At 43.6% G+C, this 14,998-nt stretch overlaps 1 protein-coding gene across 4 annotated transcripts in view; it reads right to left on the bottom strand.

The window, feature by feature from the left end:
- Positions 1–6,090: 6,090 nt before the first annotated feature.
- LOC108941140 (transient receptor potential cation channel, subfamily M, member 7) overlaps positions 6,091–14,998 on the bottom strand; it is a 35,690-nt gene continuing 26,782 nt past the window's right edge. For 3 of the 4 annotated variants that reach the window (XM_018763721.2, XM_018763719.2, XM_018763722.2), the window contains 15 exons: positions 13,865–14,559; positions 12,550–12,641; positions 11,976–12,066; positions 11,755–11,834; positions 11,476–11,513; positions 10,768–10,793; positions 10,070–10,123; positions 9,834–9,881; positions 9,677–9,742; positions 9,309–9,592; positions 8,550–8,632; positions 7,844–8,049; positions 7,645–7,696; positions 7,303–7,409; positions 6,091–7,193 (listed from right to left, as the gene is read on the bottom strand). In XM_018763721.2, coding sequence (XP_018619237.1) covers positions 7,072–7,193; positions 7,303–7,409; positions 7,645–7,696; positions 7,844–8,049; positions 8,550–8,632; positions 9,309–9,592; positions 9,677–9,742; positions 9,834–9,881; positions 10,070–10,123; positions 10,768–10,793; positions 11,476–11,513; positions 11,755–11,834; positions 11,976–12,066; positions 12,550–12,641; positions 13,865–14,559 — 2,044 coding nt within the window. In that variant the 3' untranslated portion in view covers positions 6,091–7,071. Of the gene's footprint in view, positions 7,194–7,302; positions 7,410–7,644; positions 7,697–7,843; positions 8,050–8,549; positions 8,633–9,308; positions 9,593–9,676; positions 9,743–9,833; positions 9,882–10,069; positions 10,124–10,767; positions 10,794–11,475; positions 11,514–11,754; positions 11,835–11,975; positions 12,067–12,549; positions 12,642–13,864; positions 14,560–14,998 lie in introns of those variants that run through there. The other variant, XR_001966610.2, reaches the window with a different exon arrangement.

Here is a 14,998-nt window from a genome sequence, read left to right as displayed (position 1 = left end):
CACATTGTGTATTCTGACAATTGATTTAATACTGTATTTTTCCCCATTTTCAGTGATCTTGGCCATAATCTGTGTTCACTGCTTTTAATATGTGTGTAACCTTATCCCATTGACTGTCATTATAATATTCTTACTGCACAAAGGGAAAATATTTTCCCTCACTAAAAATAAGAATGTGAACATTTTCTTCTTAAATATTATCTTGCCAAAAGTGTCATGAGTTTGTAGTATGAATACTTTTTGAAATATGGAAAAACGTTGTAACAGAAGTTAGGTTTCCACATAACCAAACACTTAGTCTCGTTTTCAGATTTAAAATAAATATTTGGAGCAAAATAATACGGTTTGACATTCATGGCCGGTATCCTCATGCATCCTGTTTTTCAGATCGGCTGTACATATGGTGAATTTGGGAACCTATAGAAAAAAAACTTCCTCAAAACAAAGTGCTGTGCTGAACTTGGTTTCAGTGAGCATTTTGAATCTGTGTTTGTGCATTTTCATTTTTCTTCAGATTCAGTGTTGTTTTAACTAAGGACGTGCACAGAAATTTCTGTAAAAGGACAAAACCTGTTTTATGTTCCTTGTCTGCAAGGTTGGGCTCTTGGCTGCAGAAGGCCGGTCACTGATGTGGGACTAGCTTTAGGCAGGAAAAGACACGGTTGGCCAGAATCAAGCCATGAGTAAATGGTTTCCGGCTCTGGTTGTGTCACGGGAGAGACTTTCGGGATATAAATAAGACTATTTTTCTCTGTCTGAAAAAGTTTCTCTCCACAAAACCACTTCTGATTTTCCACATTACCAGGAGCTCAGGGTTCTGGAAGGAATACGTGGGTACAATCACCTCAGGATCACCTCCGTTTACGTCATACAGTAGTGACACTAATGAGTTATTTTAGCTGGTAACACCAATATTGGCAAATCCTCTTGAAAGGTGTGGAGAAGTATAAGAGGTAAGAACAATAACTATGCTCTGCCCTTTAGTCAATGGAGCCCAACTGCAGAATGTCCTGTTGTCTTTAGAGTTGAAAGAGGCGTGTCCATTGTCCCTCCACGTGGTCAACTTTCCCAAACACTACAATCTTGGCATGATGCATACAAAGTATAAATTCAGTCTTATTTCTGTTTTGAATGAAAGGTCTGGCCTGATTTTGTTTGAGATCCATCTCTTTCTTTTCCTGGCAGTCCAGGGTATCTTTAAAAGTCTCCTCAAGCACCACAGCTTTAAGGAGTCTCTTTTTTTCTTTCTTCTTTCTTTCTTTTACACTTCTTTAAATTTATTTTTTCAAAGTACCGCTTTTATGTCCCTATATTGTTATTGAAAACAATTACAGCATGGTATTTGAAGCTTAGCAACATGGTGCTGCTTGGCCACCTCTGTTGGGTGCAGTATAGAGCAGTGGTGGCCCCATTCCAGGCAGGTTCACAGGCCTGGGATGTCAGGACAGCGAAACTCCTGAAAGCTGTAGAACAGCACAACATCGGGGGACTGGATCGTTCTGTCCTAGATCCTGCTTAGTACATTGCCATTAAATTGATGCCAGCTGTACACATGGGGGCTGTAACAACAGGCAGTGTGTAGTGGCCCTGCCCAAAGACACCAGCCTGGCTCTGTGGGTCACATGGAGGAGGTGGGGCATCAAGAGCCACTCCGCTTGCACTAAAGTGGATTCAGACAGAAGAGGATCCACCTATTTACCACCACCACTGCATATAAGGAGTATCTACCGTGCTGCTGTTGAGGGTTAGGAGAGAAAAGGCATCAGATCCAGGTGTTTCAAGAACAGGGCATTGGTTCTCGGTTTCTTCTTGTCTCCCTGGCAATCAAAGCTGTAGAGTTTACATTTTACTGGGCTCTTCAACAGGGGTTCTGGAGAGCCAAGTCCGTATCAGCTTTCCAGCTCCCGTTTTGCCAATAAAAGTTCAGAAACAGAAGTACTGTAAATGGTTTTAGTCCACTCAATAATTTGGATCTGATGGTTTTCTGCCAGGCTGCAACAAAAACCTCACAGACAGGATCCACTAAGCCTGTGCCTTAACCGCACTGATTTACACGATGCATACTCACACACACACTGTCTGAAACCACTTGTCCCGAGCCAGGGGGGAGGGGTCGAGGTGAGCCGAAGCCTAGCCCAGCAACACAGTGCAGGGCTGAGGGGGGAGAGAACACACCCAGGACAGGATGCCAGTCCATCACAGGGCACCCCAAGCAGGCCTCGAACCCCAGACCCACCACGGAGCAGGCTCTGGCCAAACCCACCGCACCCCTCCCCGACGCACACAACACGACATTTAACCCATAAGGTGGAGGTGCTGTACATACAAGCACGGAAACAAAGGGTTAATGGTATAAATGGCACCATTGTTTTTGCTCTCAGGCTTATAGTTAACAGCTGAAAGTTGAAGAGAATAAGGAACAGGTTTACTGAGGAAACATGAACCCCCCCCCCCTTCATTCCCTTGTGATTTCTGGGTTTGTTCTTGGGCTTCTTTACTTACTGAAAAGGTTTTGTATGAGAAAGAGCTGCAGTGTTGGGAAGGATGGAGGAGTCACCACTTGACATCCAGAAGCAGGATCTCCAGGGATCTGGCAAGGTGGTGAGAACCGCAGCTTCCGGCTTCACCCCACACTTGGGGCACAGCATGCGGTTGTCAAGGGTCGGCGTGGTCTGCTTGAAGAACAGGCCGAGACAGTCCTGTATAAAACGGGCAAAACATTCCTCAACTTTGAGAGGAACTGGAATAACTCTCTTCAGATGCATCAAAAAAAACATATTTCTGATCTATGGTTCATAGCTGAATTTGCCAGTAGTTTCCCCATCTGATACAATTATTAAAATATCTTTCATGCATAGATAGAAAAGATCTCATCCAAAAACTTACCTGAGTAAAAAACTACTAACAATATTAATTGCATATATATAGTTAGGAGTTTATAGCTTCTAATATCATGTAATTATGTTTGGGAAACCCAAAAATAAGAGAATATTTTCCATATCTTTTCAAGAGGATTTGCCTGTATTGAAAGTATAAGTATTTCTGGCCAGCAATGTTTTTTCCCCAAGGAGTGGCTGACGTGGGTGGGCTGGAGGAGGTCCGCAGCAATGAGTTCTGGGAAAACGGCACCTCAAGGCTCAGACATACATTTCACTTGGATGTGTGTACAGAAGACGGCGTTCATGTATTGTGGTCCTGCCTCGAGCAATCGGTGATCCTGTCCTGCATATTGATTTCCACTTTTTTTCTAAATTCTTTCTAGGATGTCCCCTGATCCGTCTCACCCCCACTATGCACAGCACTCCCCGTCACTCAAACCTGGCGATTCCAGCTGACTGGCACCTCTCCCATCATCGTGCGCTTCCTCCACTATCACAATGGGAATCTGTACTTCGAGTGACCAGGGAGTGGAGCCAGATCACCTCCCATGCAGACAGGGAGCGTATTTTTCTCTATTTCTCCCCAGAGGTGGCCCAGAAGGCGGGAGCCTTCAAGGATATCAAACCCGAACTTTGCGGACATGGTGTCCAGTATGGACTGCGTCCAATCCGTAACGGGAACGTCTGTTTCTGAACCCCGCGGGACACCAAGGCCTTCAGCTCAGACACCGGTAATTCATCCTCTGCTCACTGCAGCTTCACACACGGAACAATATTAGTAAAATATGGTCACAAAACAGCAGAGATTGGTACAGAAGAGTAAAATATACCTGCCAAGCCTGTTTTTTCCACAAGTCCATTATATACTGCTGCATACAGATTATTTCTTAAATGACAATTGCCTGCTTCCATCTGTCAGGTCATGTTCATTGCTGGTCAAGCTATTTCTGAGCACGCAGCCACTATCATGGGAATGACTTTATCTCCCCAAGATTCTATTAGACCCTTGTGATAAATTAACATTTTATTGCTATCAGACCAAGATGTTAAATTTTTGGGTAACCAAACTTTTCTTTTTTTAGATACCTGATGTCAGTAACATCTCCAAGGCCATGCTCTGAGAAACACTAAAGCCATATTTGAGGCCCGATTGTCTCTTATTGAACCATGTCTTGCTCTGCACCCAAAACTCTGAAACTTTGTTGAACAGGTACAATACACCTCTGTCCACCACCTGTGGCAGTTAAGGGAGCCGCTGCCAATTTCTGGCCTTTGCGGTGAAGGCACTTTAGTCCCATCAGATCCCAGTCATGTCTGTGTTGTGCCAAGCGACACACTCCAGCTCACACGCTCCCAGTCATGTCACTATATTATCCCACACGCCAAATGTCCCCTCTTTGTCAGAAGACCTTGAAGAAATCCCAATAAGCCTCTCAGCACTTGAGACATTCAAGGAAATGCAGTCTAGAAAATCATCCGAATAGCTTTTATAAGGTCTTTTGGACTCAGCTTCTGTCCTCCTAAACTAATGTTTTTTGATCATTTCAATCCAGGACACTTCCTCTTATCCTCTCTCACACCTTTATATCCCACCTATTAAAAATGTTCAGATCTTTTTTATTGAGGCTCCTACTGCTCTTAATCTCTACTTAACTGTGGTGTCAAGGTATTACCTGCAAGAAAATTGAATACATTCTCTCACTTATTGCACCAGAACAGAGTGTCTTAAGGTAAGGTATTCCTTCTTGAACGCTGGACAAATGTTTAACATCTTGAATACATCCTCTGGTACAACACTCAAGGTTATGTCTTTGGATGAGAAGAAACACTTGACTGGGGGGACTTTTCTATTGTACTACCTACAGAAGCTTAGTTTTGATTAACTTTATTCCTTGGATTAAAGTGCTTTATAGCTCCCCTGTAGCCTCATTTTCAGCCAATCACGTGATGGACATCGGCTGGCTCCTCTTTACTGGTATGTCTACTCACCCGTAGGGCGAAGTTGTGGCCTTGTAGCATTCGCTGTGCAAACTACTGTAAAAACAATGTGACGGCATGGCAACCAAAGAGCTTTTCAGTGGTACCATCATGGCTTCGCTTACCGTGTTGACTAAAGTTCTCCCAAAAAATTGTTTAAAGGCCGAAAGAGTCTCAGAAACATCCACTTAAATGCGTACAGGTGAACCGGCTATGAAAGTCAATGTAAAACACGTTTTTAAATGGGACAAGTGATCTGTTGTGCTATTTCCCACCGTAAACGGAGCACCAGGTAAGTGGATGCTGAGTATGTGTGTGTATATTCCTTCATTTGTTCACTCGTTATTCATAATCACCTGTCTAACTGTCTTTAGTGGTCCGGAAGCATAAGGTGCTCTGGCAGGCAGGGTACACCCTGGACAAGACCCAAGTCCATTGCAGGGCAATCACACACAAAACCTTAACTAAACTTTGCTTGTCATTTTATACTAGTCCATGTTGGGCTTCACTGACCACAGAATACCAACAATGGCTGGACAAACAGAATAGAGCCTAGCATGTCAGCCTCACCAGCAAAGTGGTACATTTACTATTCGAAGCACTTTTTCAGTGTTGTATTTTGTCTAAGTGCTAATCATTCCAAAGGAAACTTTTGAAAGTGGGTGAAGAAATACTGGCCCATTTTGTATGTCGTATTTCCAACTGCTTTATAGAAATGTACGCTTTATTGCATCTCTCCCTCATTCGTTCACTGCATGTCAGATAAGGTAAAGAACTTCAGTGACGGTACCTTGCTCCAGGGTTCACCTTCTTAAATGGTACAGTACCTGCTGCCCTTTACCCATGATTCTGTGAGCCAAGACAGGACTTGGGCTATCATTGCACTCAATGCCATTGTCTAAGGAGGCTTACGATGTTTGGCGATCACAGCAACGGTTAAAATGTGATTAGTTTCACTTTTAAATTTCAGACCAACTTCAGTTAAGCAACTCAAAGGGGAATGATTTTCTTTAGAACACAAACTGTGAAACTAAAAATGTTGCAGGTGAAATGCCATCACATCGTGGTCAGTGTGAGTAGCTTTTCAGCTGGCAGCCCAGACACGCCAAACACCTTCAGTCATCGCCTTCAATTCACAACAGTACAAACCCTTCAAACTGTTCTGTATCTTATTGACTGACTTTTACACAGAGTGAAAGAAAAGCTGTTCAGAGACCATACATTTGCTCCAAAAGTGATGACATATCACTTATTTTATACATTTTATTAGATTAAATGATATACAGTACAAAATGTATACAGTATAACCCCTTTATATTGTTCACATTTCCCCTGCATAAAATGTAATTTCAATCTATTTCGTTCGTGCCTGATAACTGTATCTATAAGATACACTAGATTAAAATTTGCTCATACAATACTTGAATGACAAAAATGACAACAGTACCTTTGTAACATTAAAAACTCATCTATTAACAATTTTTGGTGGACAGTTTCCATATAATGTTCAACAAGTTAAAATGACATACATTGTACTGTAAAAGTTGCATTGCAATCTGCCCATATTTTACAAGATTTGAAATTCATAGGTATTTGAATAAAGTATGTACCACAAATGCCATAATACAGATACTACATGTTTCTGAATTTCTAAAAAAAGAATCTTGCTTATATTCTGTTCTAGATAATTCCTTGCAGTTTAAATGTGAGCAGGTTTTTCCTTTCAAACCTGCCATAACAGAAACAATGCACTTTAACTGCTTTTTATTCTATACAAGGCAGCTTTTTGTAATTCATAATAAATATGATAACCTTCTATACAATGAGATTGTACCAGTTGATAGCCTTATATACTAATGTCAATATATAAACTTGTAAAAAAGTTTTAAAAGTAGTTTCCCCATATACATACTTGTTTTTCTTTTTTTTTTTTTAAATAATTGCACCTGCTCAGTTCTTTGCAGTCGAAACGGAATCTTGACTGCATACCATTACAAAAAAGGTATACAACTTCCTGTATCCACACCACAGTTCAAAGGACTAAGAAAAATGTTCTGTATGTTCACCTTCATTCTATCACGCAATGCATGATCAAGGGGGGGGAGAAAAAAAAGATACAGAACACACTGACCACATGCACTAGCCCGTGTGGGCTCGGAGATGACCTTCCAGCGAATGTAGAGGACACGGCAGCTCCAGCTGTTGACCACGTCACTCACAACAGTCGCATCGAATGCTTCTGTTCTTTGGTTCTGCTTCCTGGCGGAATGGAGACCTCTGCCACATCCTCCTGGGGTAGTGTCACTTTGTCAGGTGTGTAGTCGTTTCGCTTCAGGTCTGACGTGTCCAATGAGTGCACAGTTAAATAAAAACAAAACACATTCAGACATGTCACTTGTTAATGTGTTCATTCTTGTTCTTTTGGAACAAGTGTTCAGTCACTAACCAGGAAGTTTGAGTTTTCTACAGCAGGAGTTGCAGTGGTGTTTAGCTCGGAAGTTTCTAATTGCATCATCTCCAAGGTTGGCAGGTCCAAATACCATGTCGTAAGATCTAGAAAAGAGAGGGGGGAGAATATATATGGGCTTGGTCTTATAGTTCAAATCCAAACATTGACTGAAAGAGGTTCTAACCATCTTCATTTTTGAGTCTGATTTTTAAAATTACACATCTAAATTGAAATTAAGAAGCAACAGTGTGGCACAAACTGATTCTATTAAGCTGTAAATCAAGTTCATTCATGGGTTCAGGTTCTTCAGAGATATTCAGAGAGGAAAAGACAACTTACCCCTTTTCACCACTTTTTATTACTGATGGATCTGTCAAAATCTCCCCAACGCCTGGAAAGAAATGGCTGGGAAGTGAATAATGAATTTACACAGGTACGAAGTCCATTGATCTGGCACTGATAGCTAACTATTCAGATATATCCAAGATTGTAATCGCTGCTTTTTCCCCTGACCTTTCCCCTTACAGAAAGATCATACCTTGTAAATCCAGCACCAAGAGCTCTCCCCTGGTGTACTCATAGGTCCAGTGGCTGAACGCCAGCATGGTCTCCTCCAGAAGATTTGTGGGAACAATCTCATCCCCGTTGTTGTTGTTAAACTTCCTGAACTCTCCAGTGATGCACTCCTCAATAGCAAACCACTGGCCAGCAGAATGACAGTACAACAGAAAGACTTCCAGAAACCTTTAAAGGAAAAATAGTTCTGTAAAAACCGTGCCTTATTTTAACAATGCTCAATGTGAAGGAGAACAGCCGCTAGCGTAGCAGTGAGAGACTTAAGTCGAAGGTTCAAATCTTCTGTACCCTTGTGAATGGTACAATGGCTTAATTGCATAGAAATGAGATAAACAGAGAAAAGAACAAAATTACGGTGGCAGGCTGGAGCTGTGGGTATCACTGGTGTCCCACTCTTGCGTTGTGTTCGAACCAGACTCGGTCTGTGTTGAGTGCACGTGTTCTCCCCTTGTTCAAGTGGGTTTCCTCCCCCAGTTCAAGGACATGTGTTTCAGGTGAACTGGTCACTCTAAATGGCCGTGTGTGTGTGTGAACGAATGAGTGTGAGCGATTGTCCTGTGATGGACTGGCGGTCCATCCAAGGTACATATGCGCTGCCCCTGCATCACCACAACTTTGCCCTGGCCAAGTGCTTAATGATCATGAAGAACAAAGACAATTAACCGTACCTGGGGGAATAAGGTATTGTCTTCGGCCTCATTTGGTTAAAGGCAAAAGTCAGTTTCTGAGCAGCCCTTTGCTGCTGGATTTCCTGTGGGGAGGAATAAGATTCCTTAAAAATCTTACTCATACAATCTTACAGCCTCACCACAGTAAAGCATTTGCAACGTGAGTTCAAGGGGGAGTGTGCTAGATGCAGAGTGTTTAGCACTTCTAGAGGTCTCATGAGGTTTTCAACCTGAATAAAGGCTGTCCTACACCCCCCCAACAGTACCACAAATTGTTTCTGTAAGATACATTTATAGTTACTCTAAACATGGAATTTTGCCATGTTAGTAACTGTGAAGTGAACTACAGAATTAAACAGCTGGATTTCCAGTTAAGTGCGACATTCAAACAAACAAAATTCCACATCAGAAAATGTGGAAAACACAAAACTGACTTCATGAATGAATAAAGCATTGGAAGAAAAAAGGAGGAGTTCCAGATATTATGAGAACATATTTTTGCCTAAAAAGGAGAAAACAGAGTAGAAAATTTATCAATGCTTACATACTGAATCAGAAATTATACTAGAATTTAACAGCTGAAATTCACCTAAAGGGGGATTGTGAGGGAGGGGAGGATTTAAGACTTTGGATACAAGCTTCAATCCAGCAGGAAGATGCACAGCATGATGCAGCGGTTGTGCAAAAAACAAGACTCTCACGCACATGGGCACATCGTTCCCTTCCGGTCCTGGCTGTCCACATGGCTCGGCTACCTACCCTGAGACAGAGCTGGAGCACTGTATCCTCCTTGTAGACATTCTGCCACGTGTTCACTACTTCCGGCAGGAAGGACTTGACGATATATAGGTGGCCTGGCTTCAGGATGTCATACTCTGACCAAGTACAAAGGACCTTGAGTGCCCTCCTCAGGCCTCCGCCCATCTCCTCCTTGCTGAGGAACTCTATCTTGGCACAGAGGCCCCGCTGAGCCCAAGAGGACATGCTGTTGTTGATGGTGTTGGGGGAACTCTCTTCCAGGCGGTACACCGTGATGGGCTCACCTAAAGTGGGTAGGGCAGCATGTCAGGACTGGGCTGTCACAAGTAGCGATTCCACAACAGGGGTGTGGTAGGGACAGGGCTTACCTCTCGGGGGCACGGGGGTGAATGGGATGCTCTGTGCCAGTCGCATCAAATTATTACGTTCCACAGCTGATAGAAAAAAGAGCAAGGAAAGATTACGTCCAACAAAGCCCACCAAAAAGTAGCCAGAATGACATCAATGATCGTAGGTAACTCTCACCTGAATACTGATAACTTATGTCCATGGGCTTGAAAGGAGAACCAATAGCTGGAGAGATATTTCAAACAAGTAATAATTTAAAGACAGTGAAATTTCATTTGAGTTCATTATGACAGCACTTATCCATAAGGTGGCACAATTCCCTATGGGGCTCTCATGTCCTCTTTAACACCCAGAAACCTGCTGCATTTCCACTACCACTGCACGCACAGACAGAGAGAAGAAACAGTACTTACAGTCTTTCCTGGACCCTAGATGTGCGTGTCTTGACGTGTACAGGCATGCCGCCGCTGTAATTACATAATATTGTGAGACATAAAACTGTACAAATTCCACTGACAAACCATAAACTCCAAACAATGCAAGAGTAACTACAGATCACACTCAGACTTTGAAGCGATATCAGCTACTTCTCCCTGACTTGGGTCAAAGAGGTCTGGAGCAGGCTGAGCAGGAACAACCTGAACAAATGGGTCAACTGTGGCCAGAGTAAAAGGCACCTCCCTCTCGTGTCAAAGGGGTTAGATAGGTTCATGAGACCCTTCCGGAAGGGTACAAAAGTCAAAATAGTGGAGAAGGTGGAAGTGGGCAGGGTGTACAAGATGTGGAGATAAGGCCAAGGTCAGTAAACTAAGGAAACAATCACTTGAGGTACATGTCAAGTCAGCACAGTCTCTACAAGAATTATCCTTGAAGAGAGGGGTTGTAAACCAGTAGTCATCAGTTTAGGGAGGGTTTTAAATGAGTCTTTCTAGGACACTTGGAAGAGCAGCCAAGTGAGGAACAGCCAGAGGTACAAGGAAGCAAGGGACAGCTGTTACTGCAGGCCAGCTTGGAGGATGAGCCAGATGTTGGGCATCTCACTCACTACAATAAAAGCAAATTTTCATGGTGAAATATAGCATATTTTGGAAAAAGTGCTATAACTTCATACCGTTTAAGGCTTCTTCTCCTGTGGTTCTGTTTGGCGGGGGGGGGGGTCAGAAATGAAACATGTTAAAGACTCACAAACATTCATTTACCGATGGACAGTAAAGTGTTTAAAATGTGACACTAAGAGCTCTACACTATACATCTGCAGGCTGGGGAAACTGTACAAAGTAAAATCTCACTGGCTGTTTAAAACTGGCACAGCGTCAAAAATAAATAAAATACATTCAACCAAAAATAGCCCTTTGTGCTATGCAACTGTTGGGGAGAGACAAGACATGTTTCCCGTAGGAAAGAAAATTGGATATCAAACATCATCCTGCTTCCACAATATCATCTCCAGGGACACACCGTGCTAAATGCTTGAACAACAGAGTATGGAATAAGTCACTTTTTCTTTATTGTGGCAATGCTAAGGCTGGGCTGGCATGAAGCCACAGCTGCCTTTTGGAGACTCTGATCTGTGGACAGTTGGGAAGGAGGGGGGATGTTGATTTAACCTCATGTGGAGACTGGGAACCCTGATAACGGGTGCCAGATGTGCAGGGGCTCCAGAGTGGCCCCAGAGTGGCCCCCACATGACACAGCTTATTGCATCTCCCAGTCAGACTGCAACAACGCAGTTATCAAGGTAATAAAATGACAAAACCAGCAGCACTAGGATCCATGACTGCTTAAAAGATGCTCTCACAGCATTTCTTTGGATACTCACAGACTGCTTGCTTGCGCTGATTTGCCTTGAACCCTTTCCTGCACGTTTGCGAGGGGGGGAGGAAACGAGAGAAATGGCGTAAGAAAAAGCCAGTGGAAATCAAAGTGTTCAGTGGAAACGGATGTGTAGATGAAGTGTGTTGATGCTGCATGCTGCCCTGTTAGATATGTATCAGGACTGGATTGTGTTGCTGCGAAAGAAACCCATCTGTCGAGAATGATATGGGCCACGGGCTCATATGGTCCAGTAGTCTGGGCCAACGCATCTGTGTGAACTTACCAACAGGTGTGCTGCCCGGAGGTCCTCGTGGAAAGGAATGTCTTCCGCTGACACTCGGCTGCGATCCCTCCTGATCTGCGCTAAACACACACAGCGAGAAACCCCATCAGGCTACAGTGTATATTACCGAGCTCTTCTCACAAGTTACATCTGTTATCTGAAGGTAAGTTATCACTAAGCAAAGAATTACACAAAAAAAAGCAACAGTGAGTCAGACTAACTTGATTCAGGATGCAGAGAGAATGGACTCCTGTCAAACTCTGTGAATCCAGCATATGAATTGACAGTTCTTATGTGACCTTCAGGGTTACTCTGCAGTACGAAAACAAGAACAAAATACATAGTCAGAAATAGAAGTTCTATGTCCGTCCTGTGTCAAAGTTTCGGTAAATGGTCACGTTTCGAAGAAAAAGAAATTACAGGTCTCCAGCTCCACAGGAGACGGTATCAATCTGGGAGACGTTAGCAAAAATGGCTAAAACAAAGGCGTGGGACCATCTTAATTCACTTCTACAGTGTTCAATAACATTGTGTCTGTGCTTTCATTGACTATATCACAGTGGTAAAAGTAACCTTGAAGTTATGGACCAAAACAAAAACAAAAAAAACAACTAAATTAGTTAAGAGGAGCTACTGTATTTTCTAGTTCCATCTTACTGAGCTAAACCTTAGAGCTGATTACAGAGTCATGTGGTACATTTAAACCGTTCATTCACATTAAAATATCTTATTGCAAACATTCACAAACCGCTATACTATTATTTACACTGCAAGTATAAAGTATGAGAAACCCACCATTTCTTTGCCCTTCTTGGATGGACTGAGCTGCCTACCCCCAGGAACATCTTTGGAGAATGATCTCTGGAGCTCCGAGTTATCTTTGTGACCTTGATGATGGAAACAGACAAGTCAGCAAGTGCATGTGAAGCAAACAGTGAACCGCAGTGGGTTCGAGCAGGAAAACACAAACCACGGTACCACTGTCTGCTGATCAGCTGTCAGACTTCAGATCAGGTTTTCTGCACCGTGTCACAACAGTGTGATCACAACACCTGAGATTCCCATGCATAAAGTCCACCACCATACACACACCAGCAAAAGTGAGCAAAAAAAAAAAAAAAACCGGATCAGATACTCGGTTAAAGACAAACAGAAAAACAGGACACTGCTGACCATGAACACATGGATGTCATTACACTGTTTCAGCTAACTTTATATCCTTAGTTAATGCTCCCTTCTCTTTGGGTAACCATTTAAGCAGATTGGATTCCCCCCCTTTTCCTCCCTCAATCTCTGGTCTGCTGTCCATGTGAGAGCGCTTCATAAACACCAAGCAGGACAAGCTATGGGTCTGTGTACTTTGGCTTTCCTGCAGCAGACAGACATTCAGCCCTCAATACTTAATGATAAGATGCTGGCATCTCCATCAAGTATCATAAAGATACTTAAATTTAGAACAATTCCTACACAGGAATTTCCAAAGCAGGAAAATTACAGTTTTCATATAAAATTCTATTGGTATAAATGCCATAGTGACCTGCAGGTTTTCAATAGAAATACCAAAAAAAAAAAAAAAAAAAACTGAAAATGTTAACACCAGAAACCCCACGTGAAGCATTATCAGATAGACTAGTTTGTGAGGGGGAGGGGAGGAGAACATGTGGTCCAATTTCAAACGATTCCTGCACCACTGCCAAGCACCCTGTTTCTGTGGACTCAGGACGCAAACCTCTCGCTTTGGTAGAGCCCCAAAGTTTGTGCAGCGCTCCTTTACAGTTCTGTCTATGCTCTGCACACGCTGCCTGGCTGCTGTCCTGGCCATGCTTCTCTGCGCACGGGGGGCGGAGCGTCTTCTTGAAGCAAACTGCTGGAGCCAGCTCACAACCTGGGAGGGGGGTGTTCTTCTGGGGCTTGTCCTCAACAGTCGTGGTATCACCTGCCTCTGTGCCACCCTCGTCATCGCAAAACGCCTCATTGACATAACACATGCGGTCTCCCAAGCCATTGTTACGGGTGGACACTGGGCACGGAGCACAGCATGAGGGGTCTTCGGCAGCAGGGGTCACAATGATTATGCTGGGATAAACACAGCTCCTTGCCTCGTACTTACCAACAAAAGCCCCAAACTCGACAGCGGGACTTTCAGGCAGGACATCTTGGTGCTTCTCTTGGGAAGGTTCGTTACGGCTTGAGCCACTGGGATGCGATGGGGTACTGACAAAAAATTTTGCAGCTGGAGGTGAAGCACAGGGCAAACTTGGCAAATCCATGCCTCTGGGCTCTTCTGGACGGGTTTCTGGGCCCTCCACAGTGGACTGGCTCTTAAGTCGGCACTCAGGGGGAGAGATGGCACTTTGGGTTAAGGCACTTCCAGAGGAACCAGCCTCCGGGCTGTCCAAAGCTCTCCGCCCCGGGCTCAGGGCAACGTCAGGGCCAAACCTGCGGCCCATCGCATCCTGGGCTCCACCGAACAGGGAGTCTGCAATGTTGGCCCCGCCCTGCGGGAAGGAAGACCCAAAGTAGGCCCCTATGCTATGCTTGACAAGCGCAGAGGACTTCGGCTGGGTGCCGACATCAACCAAGTTGGGCCCCAAGTTCTTGGAGATGCTGAGCTCTCGAGTGATCTCGTTGTGGACCTTGCTGGCTTCGGAGGCCCTCTGTGCCGTCAGAGCTTTCAACGTATCCACCGTGAGAGCAGACAGGTCCTGCAGGTGGCCTATCTGAGAGTCCAGCGTTTGCAGAGACCTCTTTATAAAGTTCACCCTGTTGCCCACTTCCTTCAGCTGAATGCACATGGCCTCAACCCTGAAAGAACATTCAGAGTAATTTATCACTCACAATCTCAAAGTATAACAACTCTACCGGTAAAATTATTTCTTCATTTACCTGACCCTTTTCTCCGTAGTGACAATGTTAGTTTTTTTTATATTGAAGATATTTACAATAATTTACCCATTTCTGCAGGAGGCTAACATTTAACAGAGTAATTCACTACAAGGATCTCGCCTGAGGGTACTACAGCAAGAGTTAGGATTCAATATTGCTGAACCCTTCTCTAACCTACTGCTACTAGTACACTGTAGAAACACAGGTGCTTGACTGAAAGAATACTGGTAAAAACATTTTCCTTTTCAGTCCGTTAATGAAGAGAACTGGAAGTGTAATAGCAAAAAAGCTCAAAGATGGCAGTGATTAAAATGTTAATACCACAGTAGTACACTGCTCTCCAAAAATTAAATGAAGT

The sequence above is a fragment of the Scleropages formosus genome, chromosome 11 (genome assembly GCF_900964775.1).
Source record: "Scleropages formosus chromosome 11, fSclFor1.1, whole genome shotgun sequence".
NCBI lineage: Eukaryota > Metazoa > Chordata > Actinopteri > Osteoglossiformes > Osteoglossidae > Scleropages > Scleropages formosus.
Note: the sequence above shows the minus strand (reverse complement) of the source record. Positions and strands in the feature narration are given on the sequence as shown.